The sequence below is a fragment of the Gadus chalcogrammus genome, chromosome 12 (assembly GCF_026213295.1).
Source record: "Gadus chalcogrammus isolate NIFS_2021 chromosome 12, NIFS_Gcha_1.0, whole genome shotgun sequence".
Taxonomy (NCBI): domain Eukaryota; kingdom Metazoa; phylum Chordata; class Actinopteri; order Gadiformes; family Gadidae; genus Gadus; species Gadus chalcogrammus.
Genome location: NC_079423.1, coordinates 18587732 through 18603991, shown reverse-complemented (window position 1 = coordinate 18603991; position 16260 = coordinate 18587732). Strand labels below are relative to the sequence as shown.

The 16260-nt window shown below is 44.8% G+C and overlaps 1 protein-coding gene and 2 non-coding genes across 3 annotated transcripts; all 3 read left to right on the top strand.

The window, feature by feature from the left end:
• Nucleotides 1-631: 631 nt before the first annotated feature.
• LOC130392743 (zinc finger MYM-type protein 1-like) lies at nucleotides 632-2386 on the top strand. The gene has a single exon (XM_056603252.1). The coding sequence runs from the start codon at nucleotides 632-634 to the stop codon at nucleotides 2384-2386; it is 1755 nt and encodes a 584-aa protein (XP_056459227.1).
• A 4593-nt stretch (nucleotides 2387-6979) lies between these two features.
• On the top strand, nucleotides 6980-7062 carry trnal-cag (transfer RNA leucine (anticodon CAG)). Its single transcript has one exon. It is a non-coding gene; the product is annotated as a tRNA-Leu (tRNA).
• Nucleotides 7063-15422: 8360 nt separating this feature from the next.
• Nucleotides 15423-15505, top strand: trnal-cag (transfer RNA leucine (anticodon CAG)). Its single transcript has one exon. It is a non-coding gene; the product is annotated as a tRNA-Leu (tRNA).
• The last annotated feature ends 755 nt before the right edge of the window (nucleotides 15506-16260 follow it).

Here is a 16260-nt window from a genome sequence, read left to right as displayed (position 1 = left end):
TCTCAAGTCTTTGCACCTTGTCCCATTCTGGTGGTGTCAGCATAATGAGTATGTGCTGCTGTTGGTCCAGGGTTGCTTTTATTGCTGCTTGATTGCGGTTCAGACGCTTGACCATATCCACCGTCGAATTCCAACGTGTTGGAACGTCCTGGACAAGCGGCTCCTGCTTCTGTCCAAGGGCAGCTTGTTATGCTTGAAGCTCCGCGGTGTTTGCCGGACTGTGTTTGAAGTGGACCACAATTTTGCGAGACTTGGAGAATGCATGCACAAATCCGCTGTCAGAGAGGCTCACCGTGATGCTTCTCTGTAGGATGTGAGCTATGCAAGGCATGTGCTCAAATGTCAAAAGTCTAGCCGCAGCGATCATATTGCGTGCGCTGTCGGTCCCTATAGTTGTGACTTTTCCTTCTATTTCCCACTTGCGTGCTACTGTTAGGAACTACTGTTGGGAACTGCTCTGCACATGCTTCTGGAATATTCCAAGTCTAAAGATGCAGCCTTTTGTTCTCCCTGTAGAATATTTGGGAAACATTTGAAGAATGACACATTTGTAAACACTGGCTTTCAAAATTGGAAAAAAGCTCTGGATGTCTATAGAGAGCATGAGAAATCACCAGCCCATAAGGCAGGCATGGAGTCTTGGTGTAGTTGTAAAGCCAGTGCGGCTCATGGCAGTGTTGTCGAGCAGTTGGATTCTGCAAGTGAGCGTGAAATCAAAGAGAGACGCGAATACTTCAGCCGGGTTGTGGCTGTTACCAAGTTTTTGGGTAAACAAAATATCCCATTCCGTGGCCATGATGAGGGCATGTCCAGCGACAACCAGGGAAACTTTCTGGAGTGTATGAACCTCTTGAAAGAGTTTGATCCTTTTCTTCAGGCATATTCACCACCATCTCACAGTACATACTTATCACCTTCATCCCAAAATGAGGTCATTCAATGCTGTGCCCAAGAGATAGTAAAAGCTATCAGTCAAGAAATAAAGGAGGCTGGAATGTTTTCAGTAATGGCAGATGAAGCGAGAGATGGCACCACTGAGCAGCTAGCTGTGTGTGTTCGTTATGTTGCTGGGGGGAGTGTGAAAGAGCATTTGCTAGCCATGACAGATTTGAAAGGGTTTGATGCAGTGTCCATTACCACTGCAATTGAAGATCAGCTAAGATTGAATGGCATAGATCATGTGAAGGTGGTTGCACAGGCTTATGATGGCGCCTCAGTCATGAGTGGGACTGTTGGAGGGGTCCAAGCTAAGTTCAGAGAGAACCATCCCATGGCCATTTATGTGCATTGCTATGCACATCAATTGAATTTAGTGCTGTGTTGCACATGTCAAGCCATACCAGAGGCCAGGAATTTATTTGACCTCCTGCAGAATGTGTATACATTCTTTTCAGGCTCCCTTGTTAACCACGACAAGTTTAAGGAGACCCAGAAACAGCTTGGCTTACAGCCTTCTGAGCTGGTACAGCTGTCCAAGACCCGATGGTCGTGCCAGCTGAGGTCAATCAACGCTATGATAGAGAATTTCCCCGCAGTTCTCACGTGCCTGTCCAACATCAGCAACCCCACGGCTGTGGGTTTGCATGCCAACCTTGCCAGGTTCACCACAATTTATCTGTTGATGGTCTTCAAGACTTTTTTGTCTGTGACAGAAAGTCTTCACAAATACCTGCAAAGTGAAACTGTGGACCTGGCAAAAGCAGAGGAGTTTAAATGCGCTGTGCGTGCCACTCTAAAAGAAATGCGCACTGACCCCAAAGCGACGGAGGTATATGACCGTGCAAAGGCCTTGTGCGAAACGCACCAAATCCCTGAGTCATGTGTTCCAAGACAAAGGCAAAAGCAAAGACGCCTGGAGGAGTACATAGTCGAGTCTAGTTGTGGGGCAGCGAGTGACCTAGGCAATGCTGAAAAATTGAGAACAAATGTCTACCTACCTTGCCTAGACAGGATGATTGCGGAGCTGGAGCAACGCTTTTCATCTCTGAACAGCGTTGTTCTGAAGGGTGTTCAGGCCTGTAACCCAGGCTCGAGCACCTTTCTCAAAGAGGAGGACCTCAGAGGTCTCGCAGATCACTACAATGTTGATCTTAAACAAGAGGAGGTGTGGGTAGCGAAACATTACCTGGACAGAAAGCAGGAGAGCCTGCCAATTACTGACATGCAATGTCTTTTCGGTTTACTCGATAATGTCATGTTCCCTACACTGACACAGGTCATTAAAATATGTCTGACCATTCCTGTGTCCAGCTGCAGTTGTGAAAGGACATTCAGCGTACTGAGACGCCTTCACACTTGGTTGAGGAGCACAATGGGGCAAGATAGGCTTCATCATCTTGCCATCATGTCGGTTGAGCGAGGAGAACTCTCCAAATTAAGCAATTGATCGACAGCTTCGCAAAAATGAAGCAGAGGCGCTACCGTTTACTGTTAAAAAAATGAACAGCTCCCCTATCTTTCTGGCCATGATATACACACCTCATAGGATCATCACCATCACACCATCATAGGATGGTCTGAAATAGAAATGATAAACACAGACATGTATGTAGAGGTGTTTTTTTTTTGTTTTTCCTTTTACAGTTGCACATTTCAAGTTTTCAGTTTTCAAGTTCATGTTTGTTGACAGATATTTAATGAAGATACGCTTTATGATAATAAATAAGTGCTATAAAATATTTGCTTGCGTGCTTGCATTAATTATCTGTGCCCATGCTTTTTTTAAATAAATAATTGCCCAAAATTTTTTTAGCTTGCGCGCTTCGCACGCTCGCATTTCATTTTGGTGCCCCATTGTGCCCCTGTATGGTATTGGGTGAGCTGACGCCCCTGCTCCTGGGCCCTTCCAGTCAGAACACACTGTAACAGCATCGTTCTGTCTACATCTGGTCTGCTATCCTCTCAAACAGAGAAAAAAATGAATCTGGATCAGACTCACTAAACCTGGGAAGCAGGCGGAGATTATTAACCAGGTCACCCTGGGACTTGCCCCCTGAGGCCTCAAAACTATCCGCTCTCCCCATATCTGAAAGTTTACCCTCTCTTACCAGCTGTAGTTGATGCTGTTGCATTTCCAACTTGGCACACTCAGTTTTATGCTTTATAGTTTCCAACTCTACTTCCTTTTCAGATTTCAACCTCTCCAACTCTAACTGCTGTTTTAACTGCAACTGCAGCAACTCCTTCTGTTGTTCAAATGTTAGAGCTCCAGGATTAGGCACTACACTAGTCACTGGACTGCTAACTGGCTGCCAGCACAAAACTCCAGCCTCAAACAGACCATCCCTTAAGCAGGTCTTCACACTCTCCTTTAACTTCTTATCTGGAATGTCAACTTCATAGTGCTCTGCTATCCTAAGAAGTTGTTCTTTAGTGCACTGCTCTAGCAAAGCCTGTGAAGGTTCCTGGATGAACTCTCCACCAGGGAAGCCATCCTCAAAAACAAACCAGCCTAACAAGTTACAACTCTTGGCTGAGACACGCCGAAAACCCAAAACCTGAGGTAACAGATGAACAGGAGCCCCACCCCTATCCTGATGTTAACTACAACCATTAAAACTAGCTAACTAACTTGCCCTAGTCTTCGTGTAGTTAATGGTGGGGGGTACTTATGCACGCGAAACCAGCGGTGTGAAGAAGGCAACCAGAGGACTGGAAACCCTCTCCCAACCCTAGAGGTGCTCCCGAGCTAATAGCTCTACCCACCTTCGCCGCCACCTAAATTGATCACCACGAGTCCCCTAGAGGAACCCGCTACCAAACCTAACAGGGGGTAGAAACTCCTGCTCCAACAGATACCAACATACCCCAGGTAGGGCTAACCGCAAAGCCCCAGTCAAATCTAATCACCTTCACCACAAACAGAAATGGACCAAATACCTCTCCTTTAATTTCCTACAAGAAATAACCAGCACCGACAACAACCTGACATTTCCCCTCCCAGAACAGTTGATGATTAACCACAGCACAGTCAGCCATGTCCAACAACAAGTAGTGTACACTCCAACAAAGCAAACCAAAAACCATTGTCTGCAAGAGGAGGAAGCACACACCAACCTAAACCGGGCCAATTTACCAGTAGTCAAAATTCAAGCTATTTTAATCCTAGTAAATTGATCCCGGACGAGCCCCCACTTGTCACAAACTGGCTCAGCATATGTGACAAGGAGGGGAGACAAGTCAGGTTGAAAGTGATAAATGAAAAGGTTTTATTATAACTTAAACAATCGTATCTACCAATAGCATGAGGTGTGGAGAGTAGTGGCATCAGTGGTGAATGTAGTGCATGGATGAGTGAGACGTGTGTGCTGCTGTTGAGTGTAAAAGGAAGCCAACAAAAGAACCAAGAACCAACAACCTGTAGCAGCGTGGAGCCTAGGGGAGAGAGAGACAATGAGACCAGGCTGGCTTATATCACCTTGGGTAGAGGCCTAGCCAGGTGTGAGCAACTTGCCCTAACGACCCTCCCTTTCAGCCAACTCCTGCAGGAAGTAATCAGCTGCCGAAAGGGAGGGGTCGTAACACTTCTGCAAAGTGACGCTCTTCTGTTTTCATTGTAGTTAGTGCAAACGACTTCAGTTCCCATGTTTTAGTGATACGATGTGCAGTTACACCCAGGTAATTGTTGTTACTCACAGAGGTCCAGTGGTCTCCTGCGAGGGCGACATAGTCAGCTACAGCCAAATCCTCTTCTTTCTTTTTCTTTTCCGTTTTGTAGAGGTCGTGGATTTTAGTCATTACTGTGCCTCTTGACGGTGGCTTGTAGAATGCGTCGCGTGAAGCAACTTGTAACACTTCCGCGAGGCCCTTGTCCTCGACAATATTAATCAGCCGACTGTCTTTTGCAATCCATTTGGCAATTTTTTGGGTCAAGTTCTCAGAAAAAGACTTACTTAATGCACGGCCTTCGTGAGCGTTGTCTGAAGCAAGCCCCCTGGTCTTGCCCCAGAACTTGAAGCGCCGACAAACGCATGCTTAGCGTTGATATGGTATTTTAGGCTGGAAGTGCTTCGGTGTTCCATCTTTGTTTTTTTTATATTCAAACTTTCCATCCAGAGGGCCAACAACTTATTTTGGTTCTGTATCCATCTTGTGTCTCAGCCAAAACTCTAGAGCGGCAAATAGCGGCGGCAAATAGCGGCGACAAGTGCAGAGTGGGAAACATTGGGCGGGTCATTTTGCGCATGCGTTAATGCGTTAAAGAAATTAACGCGTTAATTCCACAAAATAATCACCCTGCGTTAACGCATTAATTTTGACAGCCCTAGTTTATTGATTCGAAGGGTATGATGAAATACGTCAGGATGGCCGGGCGGTCTAAGGCGCTGCGTTCAGGTCGCAGTCTCCTCTGGAGGTGTGGGTTCGAAGCCCACTTCTGACACGCCTATTGGATCTCGTTGATTGTGATTATCTGTTCAAACTTTGTAATATGGAGAACATTTGGAAAAGGTAAGGAGGTTTAAACTCAAAGTGACAAACTACGTTGGGGTAGTGGAAATGTGTAATGATAGCGGTGTCTGTGTGTCTTTCTGCCTCAAGGCCGATATATGCTCTGTTTTAGACGTAACGCGTAAGCACGTAAGATACATAACCCCCCCTTGCGCGGTAAAATATCCCCCCTTACGTGCTTAAGTGCGTCGGCCAAAATTCCTGACTATGCGACTAAAACACTACGGCCCTACGCAGCTCGCAAAGATTGTGATTGGCCAGCTAACCACATCCTTTCAGGAGTCTCACATTTCCGGTTTTACAGCATAATAGCGCCATTTTTAAAAGGCCGTGACAGAAGCGAATGAAGAATTTTGAAGAAGGAGAAGAAGAAAACACAAGAACGAATTATGATAATTATAAATAGAAACAAGCCAGCGATTTCCACTTCCACGCCCACAGATTCGTTCGTTGCTCCCCCTACTGTTCTGGCGGAGAATCCCCTTGCAACACGCGCAATCCTTAAGGAATCTTAAAGGAACCGTAAATCAAAACTTGTCTAAAACAAGTCCCTTGTGTAAATTACGTGCTTACGTCTCTGCGTCTAAAACAACCCTAAATCGGCCTTCAGTCTCTTTACGGACATTTGAACACACAAGAGCAGTTTAACCATGATGGTGTAATGTGTTTCTTGATTCTAACAGCAATATGAAATTCTTCTGGATGGCCGAGCAGTCTAAGGCGCCGCGTTCAGGTCGTATTTACCTCTGGAGGTGTCTCCTCTATAGGCGTGGGTTCGAATCCCACTTCTGACAATACAATTGGATCTTGTTGATTGTGATTATCTGTTCAAACTTTGTAATATGGGGAACATTTGGAAAAGGTAAGGAGTTTTAGACTCAAAGTGACTGGCTGGCTACGGTGGGGTAGTGGAAATTGGAAATGAGAGGAGTGTCTCTCTGTCTCAATCTGTGTGCGTGTGTGTGCATTAGTTTATGTAATTAGTGTATCCCATGTAACTATGGTAACGTTACAGCGCATGGTAGCTCGGGTTTATTATCGGTCCTTGTTTTACGGACATTTAAACATACGAGAGCAGTAACCTTGATGGTGTGTTGTTTTTATTGATTCGAAGGGTGTGATGAAATACGTCAGGATGGCCGCGTGGTCTACGGTGCTGCGTTCAGGTCGCAGTCTCCTCTAGAGGCCCGGGTTCGAATCCCACTTCTGACACTACATCTAGATCTCGATTATTGTGATTATCTGTTCAATCTTTGTAAAATGGAGAACATTTGTAAAGTTAAGGAGATTTAAACTCAAAGTGACTGGCTGGCTACGGTGGGGTAGAGGAAATGGGTAATGAGAGGGGTGTCATTGTGTCTGTGCATTCGTTTATGTAAGTAGTGTAATCCATGTAACTATGGTAAGGCTACAGCGCATGGTAGCTGGGGTTTATTAATATCGGTCCTTCTTTTACGGACATTTGAACATACGAGAGCAGTAACCATGATGGCGTTTTGTGTTGATTGATTCGAAAGGTCTGATGAAATACGTCAGGATGGCCGAGCGGTCTAAGGCGCTGCGTTCAGGTCGCAGTCTCCCCTGGAGGCGTGGGTTCGAATCCCACTTCTGACATTACATTTGGATCTCGTTGATTGTGATTATCTGTTCAAACTTTGTAATATGGAGAACATTTGGAAAAGGTATGGAGATTTAAACTCAATGGCCATCATTTATCAAACGAGCGTACGACAGAAAACGTGCGTAAAATGGATCTAGCCTACGCTCATTTCAACGTTGAGCTTGGCATTTATCAATTTGAACGTGAGCGCAGGCTGCGATGAAATCTCACGTCAGGTCTGAGCTCGTGTACGCAAGTTTTTTTGGCGCAACACACGGGTATTTCACTGATGAATAGAGCAGCACAAGTAGCCCATGTTGCACATCTGTATTAATTACTAAATAAATTGGAATTAGCCCAGCCGTTCAAACAATTACAAACAAGTCAGCCCTAATTAAAAACAGTATTGCTATGAAAATAATTAGAATGTGACAGGTGAAATGTTTATTCAGCTGTCTATATAAACAGGAGCTTTGCCAAATAGGTGGTCGAGTCGCAGCAATGGCAGATCTGGCTGTTAGAGGACCTCAACGCGCGTCTAAGACGAGAGAGAGTTTTTCGAGAGCGATGAATGGCTCTTGAGTCGTTTTCGTCTCCCAAGGCATCTCCTAATGGAGCTATGCAATGCTTTGGAGCCACAGTTAAGGCGAGAAACTAGGCGTCTAAACGCAATACCTGTGCCAGTGCAGGTGTGCTCTACCTTGGGGTTTTTGGCCACCGGGACCTTTCAGCGGGAGATCGGGGACAGGTCTGGTATTTCCCAGCCAAGTATCCGAACCATGCCAGCAGTTTTGGCAGCTATACTGTCCCTCTCTGAACGTTATATTAAATTCCATACACTAACGATCAGCAAACTGGAATCAAACGGGATTTTTATGCTATTGCTATGTTTCCAAATGTGATTGGTGCGGTTGATTGTACCCATGTGCGTATGAAGCCACCATCTATTAATGATTAAGCGTACATCAACCGCAAAAGCTACCATTCAGTTAATGTTCCGATTATTTGCGATGCCAGAATGTCAATCCTGAACATGGTAGCCCGATGGCCTGGGGGCACGCACGATTCTTTTATTTTCCAAAATAGCAACGTTGGGCATCGTCTACATCAGGGCGCACTACATGGTCAGAGTCATCTCGGTGAGTTACGCTGCAGTCGCACTGCACCGGCCTCCTCCCGTTTCTTGCTTGGCCGGCTTCACAGCCGCAACACGTTTTTTGGTGATGAGCTTCATGTCGGACCATTTTTTCTTCACCTTATTCGGAATTAAATAACTTTAACGGAATGCAAACAATAGCATATATGTGAAATGTTTTAAGCTGGATAACAGAAGTTGTACATTTAATTTATTATTTAATTAATTTAATTAACAAACCTCTTCCGTAGCCCGACGAACATTGGAAACAATATTCACTGCAACAGTTATTTCCTTCCATATAGCATTCTTTTGCTGGCCTTTAATGCCAGCTTTTAGGCTACCAAATAAAACCAGACGGTTCGCATCCACCAGTGACCCGAGCGTCTCCATTTGGGTCTCGGAAAAATTCCTCTATTTTACCGTTGGACGTTTCTCCATGTCGTAAAAGTTGGGGGCGAGACTTCTGAAGACGTGCTTTTATATGGGCGTATCACGTTCATTACGATCAATCTCAGCCGCCGTATTTATCAACACCAGGGGCCTCATGTACTAAGGTTGCGTACGCACAAAAACGTGGCGTACGTCCTTTTCCACGCTCACGTTCAGATGTACAAAACGTGAAATGACCGTAAAAATGTGCGGTCCCCACGCCAGCTCGTACGCACGTTTCTACAGCTATTGTTCCTTTGGCGACACTTAGAGGTGACGCTGGGAAACTGGGAAAAAAGGTGAAAACAATGACTCATCAGAGTGATATGCACATCAGAAGTCCTTTTTCGATCAGATTTTTAAGCGAATTAACTCTTAAAGCGAATTAATTTGTAGCGACATAAGAAGCGCCTAAACGGTTTTCCATCGACAGAATGATTATAGCGAATTAAAATTGTGTCACAATGCCCCGTGTTGAAGCGCATTTTTCTAACCCGCTAGATGATTTTCCGTTGTCAATGCGCATGCGCGACATTCTATATCGCTTCAGCCGTTTTCCATTACTTTTATGTCGCTAGAACTTTCCCAAAACCACCTCTGCAGAGCGAATTAACTTAGTGCGACAAAATCGGCGTTAGAGCGATATAACCCTTTTTCCATCACATATGTCGCACTAACTTTTGATGCGCATCATTTTAAAGCGCATTATCTTTTTGATGGAAAAAGGAGAGACACACTAATGAACAATTAACACACCTTGCAATTATATGGGTGGCTATAAAAGCATGCGCAATGGATGAAGAAAATTGTTTTAAGAATGGCTGCGTTAGCGTTGTTAGAGGACATCGCAAATGGTCAAATCCGAAGGGCGCTGGAGACGCCGGGGCCGACGGAGGAGACGCCGGGGCCGACGGAGGAGACGCCAGGGCCGACGGAGCAATCCGTGCCCTCTCCTTGCTTGTCTATTCAAAAATAAAAAATGTAAGTTAATAAACACGAGTCAAAGTCTTTAATATCCTGGCATCTTTACGCACGACTTATGTGTATTGCAAGCAGCCAATTGACCAGTATAATTACAGCATTTATGACTTCAGCATATTTACCGTGGGGATGATCGGTGTCCCCTTCATGGGCTCCCACCACTCCGGTGAGAGCCGTGTCACCGATCAAAGCGGCCACTCTCAAATCGAAGGGGGAGAGTTCCCCCACTCCCGTCCCCCCACCTGTTGCGGTCACGCTTCGGCGATGGGCAGAAACCCTCCGCTTCACCTCCACCTTGGGGTCTGACCACTTCTTTTTAATTTCAGAGTGTGTGCGCTGCTGAGACCCCACTGCATTGACGGCCTCGCAAACACTCTCCCACTCACTTCTCTTTTGTTTTGCATTTATCCCTGTTGACAGGGTTCCAAATAGCATATGCTTGCGCATTTCTACCTCGTGGAGCAAAATCTCGAGCTCAGACTCCGTGAAGTTTCGTTTTTTGCCTCTGTTCATGGTGCCAGGTGATCGGATTACGAGGTGAATCTCAGGTCCAGAGGCCTATTTAAATGAAATTGCATATTCAAATGAGGGCGTGGACAGGGAGGAGTTTGGCACCTCGGCATGTGCGCTCAATTCCACGTGGATTGAGATGTACAAAAGAAACGTGCTTGGATCCATGCGTTCGCACACTTTGATACATCTGAATTTATTTGTGCGTAAGACAGTTTCTTGGTTTTGGCGTACGCCAAGTTTTAGTATGAAATCCACGCAAGTCTTAGTACATGAGGCCCCAAGATCCTTCGTACGCTGGGATTGGTGTGATACGAAGGTTTCGTAAATCTCACGTGGGTCCTATCGTAAGATGAATCATGCGTTCAGATTTGCGCTCATTTCTACGTTCGTTTGATAAATGAGGGCCACTGTCTCAATCTGTGTGTTTGCACGTCCGTGTCGGTGCATTAGTTTATGTAAGTAGTGTAATCCATGTAACTATGGTAACGTTACAGCGCATGGTAGCTGGGGTTTATTATCGGTCCTTGTTGTACGGACATTTGAATATACGAGAGCAGTAACCATGATGGTGTGTTGTTTTTATTGATTCGAAGGGTATGATGACATACGTCAGGATGGCCGCGCGGTCTAAGGTGCTGCGTTCAGGTCGCATTTGGAAAAGGTAAGGAGATTTAAACTCAAAGTGACTGGCTGGCTACGGTGGGGTAGTGGAAATGGGTAATGAGAGGGGTGTCTTTCTGTCTCAATCTTTGTGTGCACGTCCGTGTCTGTGCATTAGTTTATGTAAGTAGTGTAATCCATGTAACTATGGTAAGGTTACAGCGCATGGTAGCTGGGGTTTATTATCGGTCCATGTTTTACGGACATTTGAACATACGAGAGCAGTAACCATGATGGCGTTTTGTGTTTATTGATTCGAAGGGTTTGATGAAATACGTCAGGATGGCCGAGCGGTCTAAGGCGCTGCGTTCAGGTCGCATTGTCCTATGGGGGTGTGGTTTCGAATCCCACTTCTGACAAGTTATATGGATCTTGTTGATTGTGATTATCTGTTCAAACTTAGCAATATGGAGAAAATTTGGAAAAGGTAAGGAGATTTAAACTCAAAGTGACTTGCTGGCTAATGTTGGGTAGTAAGTGGTTAATGAGATGGGTGTCTGCGTGTCATTCTGTCTCAATCTGTGTGCGTGCGTGTGCATTCGTTTATTTAAGTAGTGTAACCCATGTAACTATGGTAACGTTACAGCGCATGGTAGCTGGGGTTTATTATCGGTCCATGTTTTACGGACATTTGAACATACGAGAGCAGTAACCATGATGGCGTTTTGTGTTTATTGATTCGAAGGGTTTGATGAAATACGTCAGGATGGCCGAGCGGTCTAAGGCGCTGCGTTCAGGTCGCATTGTCCTATGGGGGTGTGCTTTCGAATCCCACTTCTGACAAGTTATATGGATCTTCTTGATTGTGATTATCTGTTCAAACTTAGTAATATGGAGAAAATTTGGAAAAGGTAAGGAGATTTAAACTCAAAGTGACTTGCTGGCTAATGTTGGGTAGTGGAAGTGGTTAATGAGATGGGTGTCTGCGTGTCATTCTGTCTCAATCTGTGTGCGTGCGTGTGCATTAGTTTATTTAAGTAGTGTAACCCATGTAACTATGGTAAAGTTACAGCGCATGGTAGCTGGGGTTTATTATCGGTCCATGTTTTACGGACATTTAAACATACGAGAGCAGTAACCATGATGGTGTGTTGTTTTTATTGATTCGAAGGGTATGTTGACATACGTCAGGATGGCCGCGCGGTCTAAGGAGCTGCGTTAAGGTCGTAGTCTCCTCTGGAGGAGAGTGTTCGAATCCCACTTCTGACACTACATCTAGATCTCGTTGATTGTGGTTATTTCTCCAAACTTTGCAAAGTGGTGAACATTTGGAAAAGGTAAGGAGATTTAAACTCAATGTGACTGGCTGGCTACGGTGGGGTAGAGGAAATGGGTAATGAGAGGGGTGTCATTCTGTAACAATCTGTGTGTCTGTGCATTAGTTTATGTAAGTAGTGTAATCCATGTAACTATGGTAAGGTTACAGCGCATGGTAGCTGGCGGTTATTATCGGTCCTTGTTTTACGGACATTTGAACATACAAGAGCAGTAACCATGATGGCGTTTTGTGTTTATTGATTCGAAGGGTAATGTTGAAATACGTCAAGATGGCCGAGCGGTCTAAGGTTTCGTTTTTTGCCTCTGTTCATGGTGCCAGGTGATCGGATTACGAGGTGAATCTCAGGTCCAGAGGCCTATTTAAATGAAATTGCATATTCAAATGAGGGCGTGGACAGGGAGGAGTTTGGCACCTCGGCATGTGCGCTCAATTCCACGTGGATTGAGATGTACAAAAGAAACGTGCTTGGATCCATGCGTTCGCACACTTTGATACATCTGAATTTATTTGTGCGTAAGACAGTTTCTTGGTTTTGGCGTACGCCAAGTTTTAGTATGAAATCCACGCAAGTCTTAGTACATGAGGCCCCAAGATCCTTCGTACGCTGGGATTGGTGTGATACGAAGGTTTCGTAAATCTCACGTGGGTCCTATCGTAAGATGAATCATGCGTTCAGATTTGCGCTCATTTCTACGTTCGTTTTATAAATGAGGGCCACTGTCTCAATCTGTGTGTTTGCACGTCCGTGTCGGTGCATTAGTTTATGTAAGTAGTGTAATCCATGTAACTATGGTAACGTTACAGCGCATGGTAGCTGGGGTTTATTATCGGTCCTTGTTGTACGGACATTTGAATATACGAGAGCAGTAACCATGATGGTGTGTTGTTTTTATTGATTCGAAGGGTATGATGACATACGTCAGGATGGCCGCGCGGTCTAAGGTGCTGCGTTCAGGTCGCATTTGGAAAAGGTAAGGAGATTTAAACTCAAAGTGACTGGCTGGCTACGGTGGGGTAGTGGAAATGGGTAATGAGAGGGGTGTCTTTCTGTCTCAATCTTTGTGTGCACGTCCGTGTCTGTGCATTAGTTTATGTAAGTAGTGTAATCCATGTAACTATGGTAAGGTTACAGCGCATGGTAGCTGGGGTTTATTATCGGTCCATGTTTTACGGACATTTGAACATACGAGAGCAGTAACCATGATGGCGTTTTGTGTTTATTGATTCGAAGGGTTTGATGAAATACGTCAGGATGGCCGAGCGGTCTAAGGCGCTGCGTTCAGGTCGCATTGTCCTATGGGGGTGTGGTTTCGAATCCCACTTCTGACAAGTTATATGGATCTTCTTGATTGTGATTATCTGTTCAAACTTAGTAATATGGAGAAAATTTGGAAAAGGTAAGGAGATTTAAACTCAAAGTGACTTGCTGGCTAATGTTGGGTAGTGGAAGTGGTTAATGAGATGGGTGTCTGCGTGTCATTCTGTCTCAATCTGTGTGCGTGTGTGTGCATTAGTTTATTTAAGTAGTGTAACCCATGTAACTATGGTAAAGTTACAGCGCATGGTAGCTGGGATTTATTATCGGTCCATGTTTTACGGACATTTAAACATACGAGAGCAGTAACCATGATGGTGTGTTGTTTTTATTGATTCGAAGGGTATGTTGACATACGTCAGGATGGCCGCGCGGTCTAAGGAGCTGCGTTAAGGTCGTAGTCTCCTCTGGAGGAGAGTGTTCGAATCCCACTTCTGACACTACATCTAGATCTCGTTGATTGTGGTTATTTTTCCAAACTTTGCAAAATGGTGAACATTTGGAAAAGGTAAGGAGATTTAAACTCAATGTGACTGGCTGGCTACGGTGGGGTAGAGGAAATGGGTAATGAGAGGGGTGTCATTCTGTAACAATCTGTGTGTCTGTGCATTAGTTTATGTAAGTAGTGTAATCCATGTAACTATGGTAAGGTTACAGCGCATGGTAGCTGGCGGTTATTATCGGTCCTTGTTTTACGGACATTTGAACATACAAGAGCAGTAACCATGATGGCGTTTTGTGTTTATTGATTCGAAGGGTAATGTTGAAATACGTCAAGATGGCCGAGCGGTCTAAGGCGCTGCGTTCAGGTCGCAGTCTCCTCTGGAGCCGTGGGTTCGATTCCCACATCGGAGAAGACATTTGGATCTCGTTGATTGTGATTATCTGTTCAAACTTTTTAATATGGAGAACATTTGGAAAAGGTAAGGAGGTTTAAACTCAAAGTGACTGGCTGGCTACTTTGGGGTAGTAGAAAGGGGAAATGAGAGGGGTGTCTTTCTGTCTCAATCTGTGTGTTTGCACGTCTGTGTCGGTGCATTAGTTTATGTAAGTAGTGTAATCCATGTAACTATGGTAACGTTACAGCGCATGGTAGCTGGGGTTTATTATCGGTCCTTGTTGTACGGACATTTGAACATACGAGAGCAGTAACCATGATGGTGTGTTGTGTTTATTGATTCGAAGGGTAATGTTGAATTATGTCAGGATGGCCGAGCGGTCTAAGGCGCTGCGTTCAGGTCGCAGTCTCCTCTGGAGGCGTGGGTTCGATTCCCACATCGGAGAAGACATTTGGATCTCGTTGATTGTGATAATCTGTTCAAACTTTTTAATATGGAGAACATTTGGAAAAGGTAAGGAGGTTTAAACTCAAAGTGACTGGCTGGCTACTTTGGGGTAGTAGAAAGGGGAAATGAGAGGGGTGTCTTTCTGTCTCAATCTGTGTGTTTGCACGTCTGTGTCGGTGCATTAGTTTATGTAAGTAGTGTAATCCATGTAACTATGGTAACGTTACAGCGCATGGTAGCTGGGGTTTATTATCGGTCCTTGTTGTACGGACATTTGCACATACGAGAACCGTAACCATGATGGTGTGTTGTGTTTATTGATTCGAAGGGTAATGTTGAAATTCGTCTGGATGGCCGAGCGGTCTAAGGCGCTGCGTTCAGGTCGCAGTCTCCTCTGGAGGCATGGGTTCGAATCCCACTGCTGACACTACATTTTGATCTTGTTGATTGTGATTATCTGTTCAAATTTTGTAATATGGAGAACATTTGGAAAAGGAAAGGAGGTTTAAACTCAAAGTGACTGGCTGGCTACTTTGGGGTAGTAGAAATGGGAAATGAGAGCGGTGTCTTTCTGTCTCAATCTGTGTGTTTGCACGTCCGTGTCGGTGCATTAGTTTATGTAAGTAGTGTAATCCATGTAACTATGGTAACGTTACAGCGCATGGTAGCAGGGGGTTTATTATCGGTCCTTGTTTTGAGGACATTTGAACATACGAGAGCAGTAACCATGATGGTGTGTTGTGTTTATTGATTCGAATGTTGTGTTGAAATTTGTCAGGATGGCCGAGCGGTCTAAGGCGCTGCGTTCAGGTCGCAGTCTCCTCTGGAGGCGTGGGTTCGAATCCCACTTCTGACAAGACATATGGATCTCGTTGATTGTGTTTATCTGTTCAAACTTTGTAATATGGAGAAAATTTGTAAAAGGTGAGGAGATTTACACTCAAAGTGACTCGCTGGCTAATGTTGGGTAGTGGAAATAGTTAATGAGATGGGTATCTGCGTCTCAATCTGTGTGCGTGCGTGTGCATTAGTTTATGTAAGTAGTGTAACCCATGTAACTATGGTAACGTTACAGCGCATGGTAGCTGGGGTTTATTATCGGTCCTTATTTTACGGACATTTAAACATACGAGAGCAGTAACCATGATGGTGTGTTGTTTTTATTGATTCGATGGGTATGATGACATACGTGAGGATGGCCGCGCGGTCTAAGGTGCTGCGTTCAGGTCGCAGTATCCTCTGGAGACGCGGGTTCGAATCCCAGTTCCGACACTACATCTAGTTCTCGTTGATTGTGTTTATCTGTTCAAACCTTGTAATATGGAGAAAATTTGTAAATGGTGAGGACATTTACACTCAAAGTGACTCGCTGGCTAATGTTGGGTAGTGGAAATGGTTAATGAGATGGGTGTCTGCTAGGGATGCAAACAATTAATCGATTATCGATTAATTGTCGATAAGAGATTACTCGATTAAAATAAATTACTTGCAATTAATCGCATTTTAACCCGTAATTCCCCAACCGTCCACGTGAGGGCGCACTTGACGCCAGACGTACTTGACGCACACGCGGGAACACAAGCGGGAACACAAGCAAAGCAGTGCCGTGTT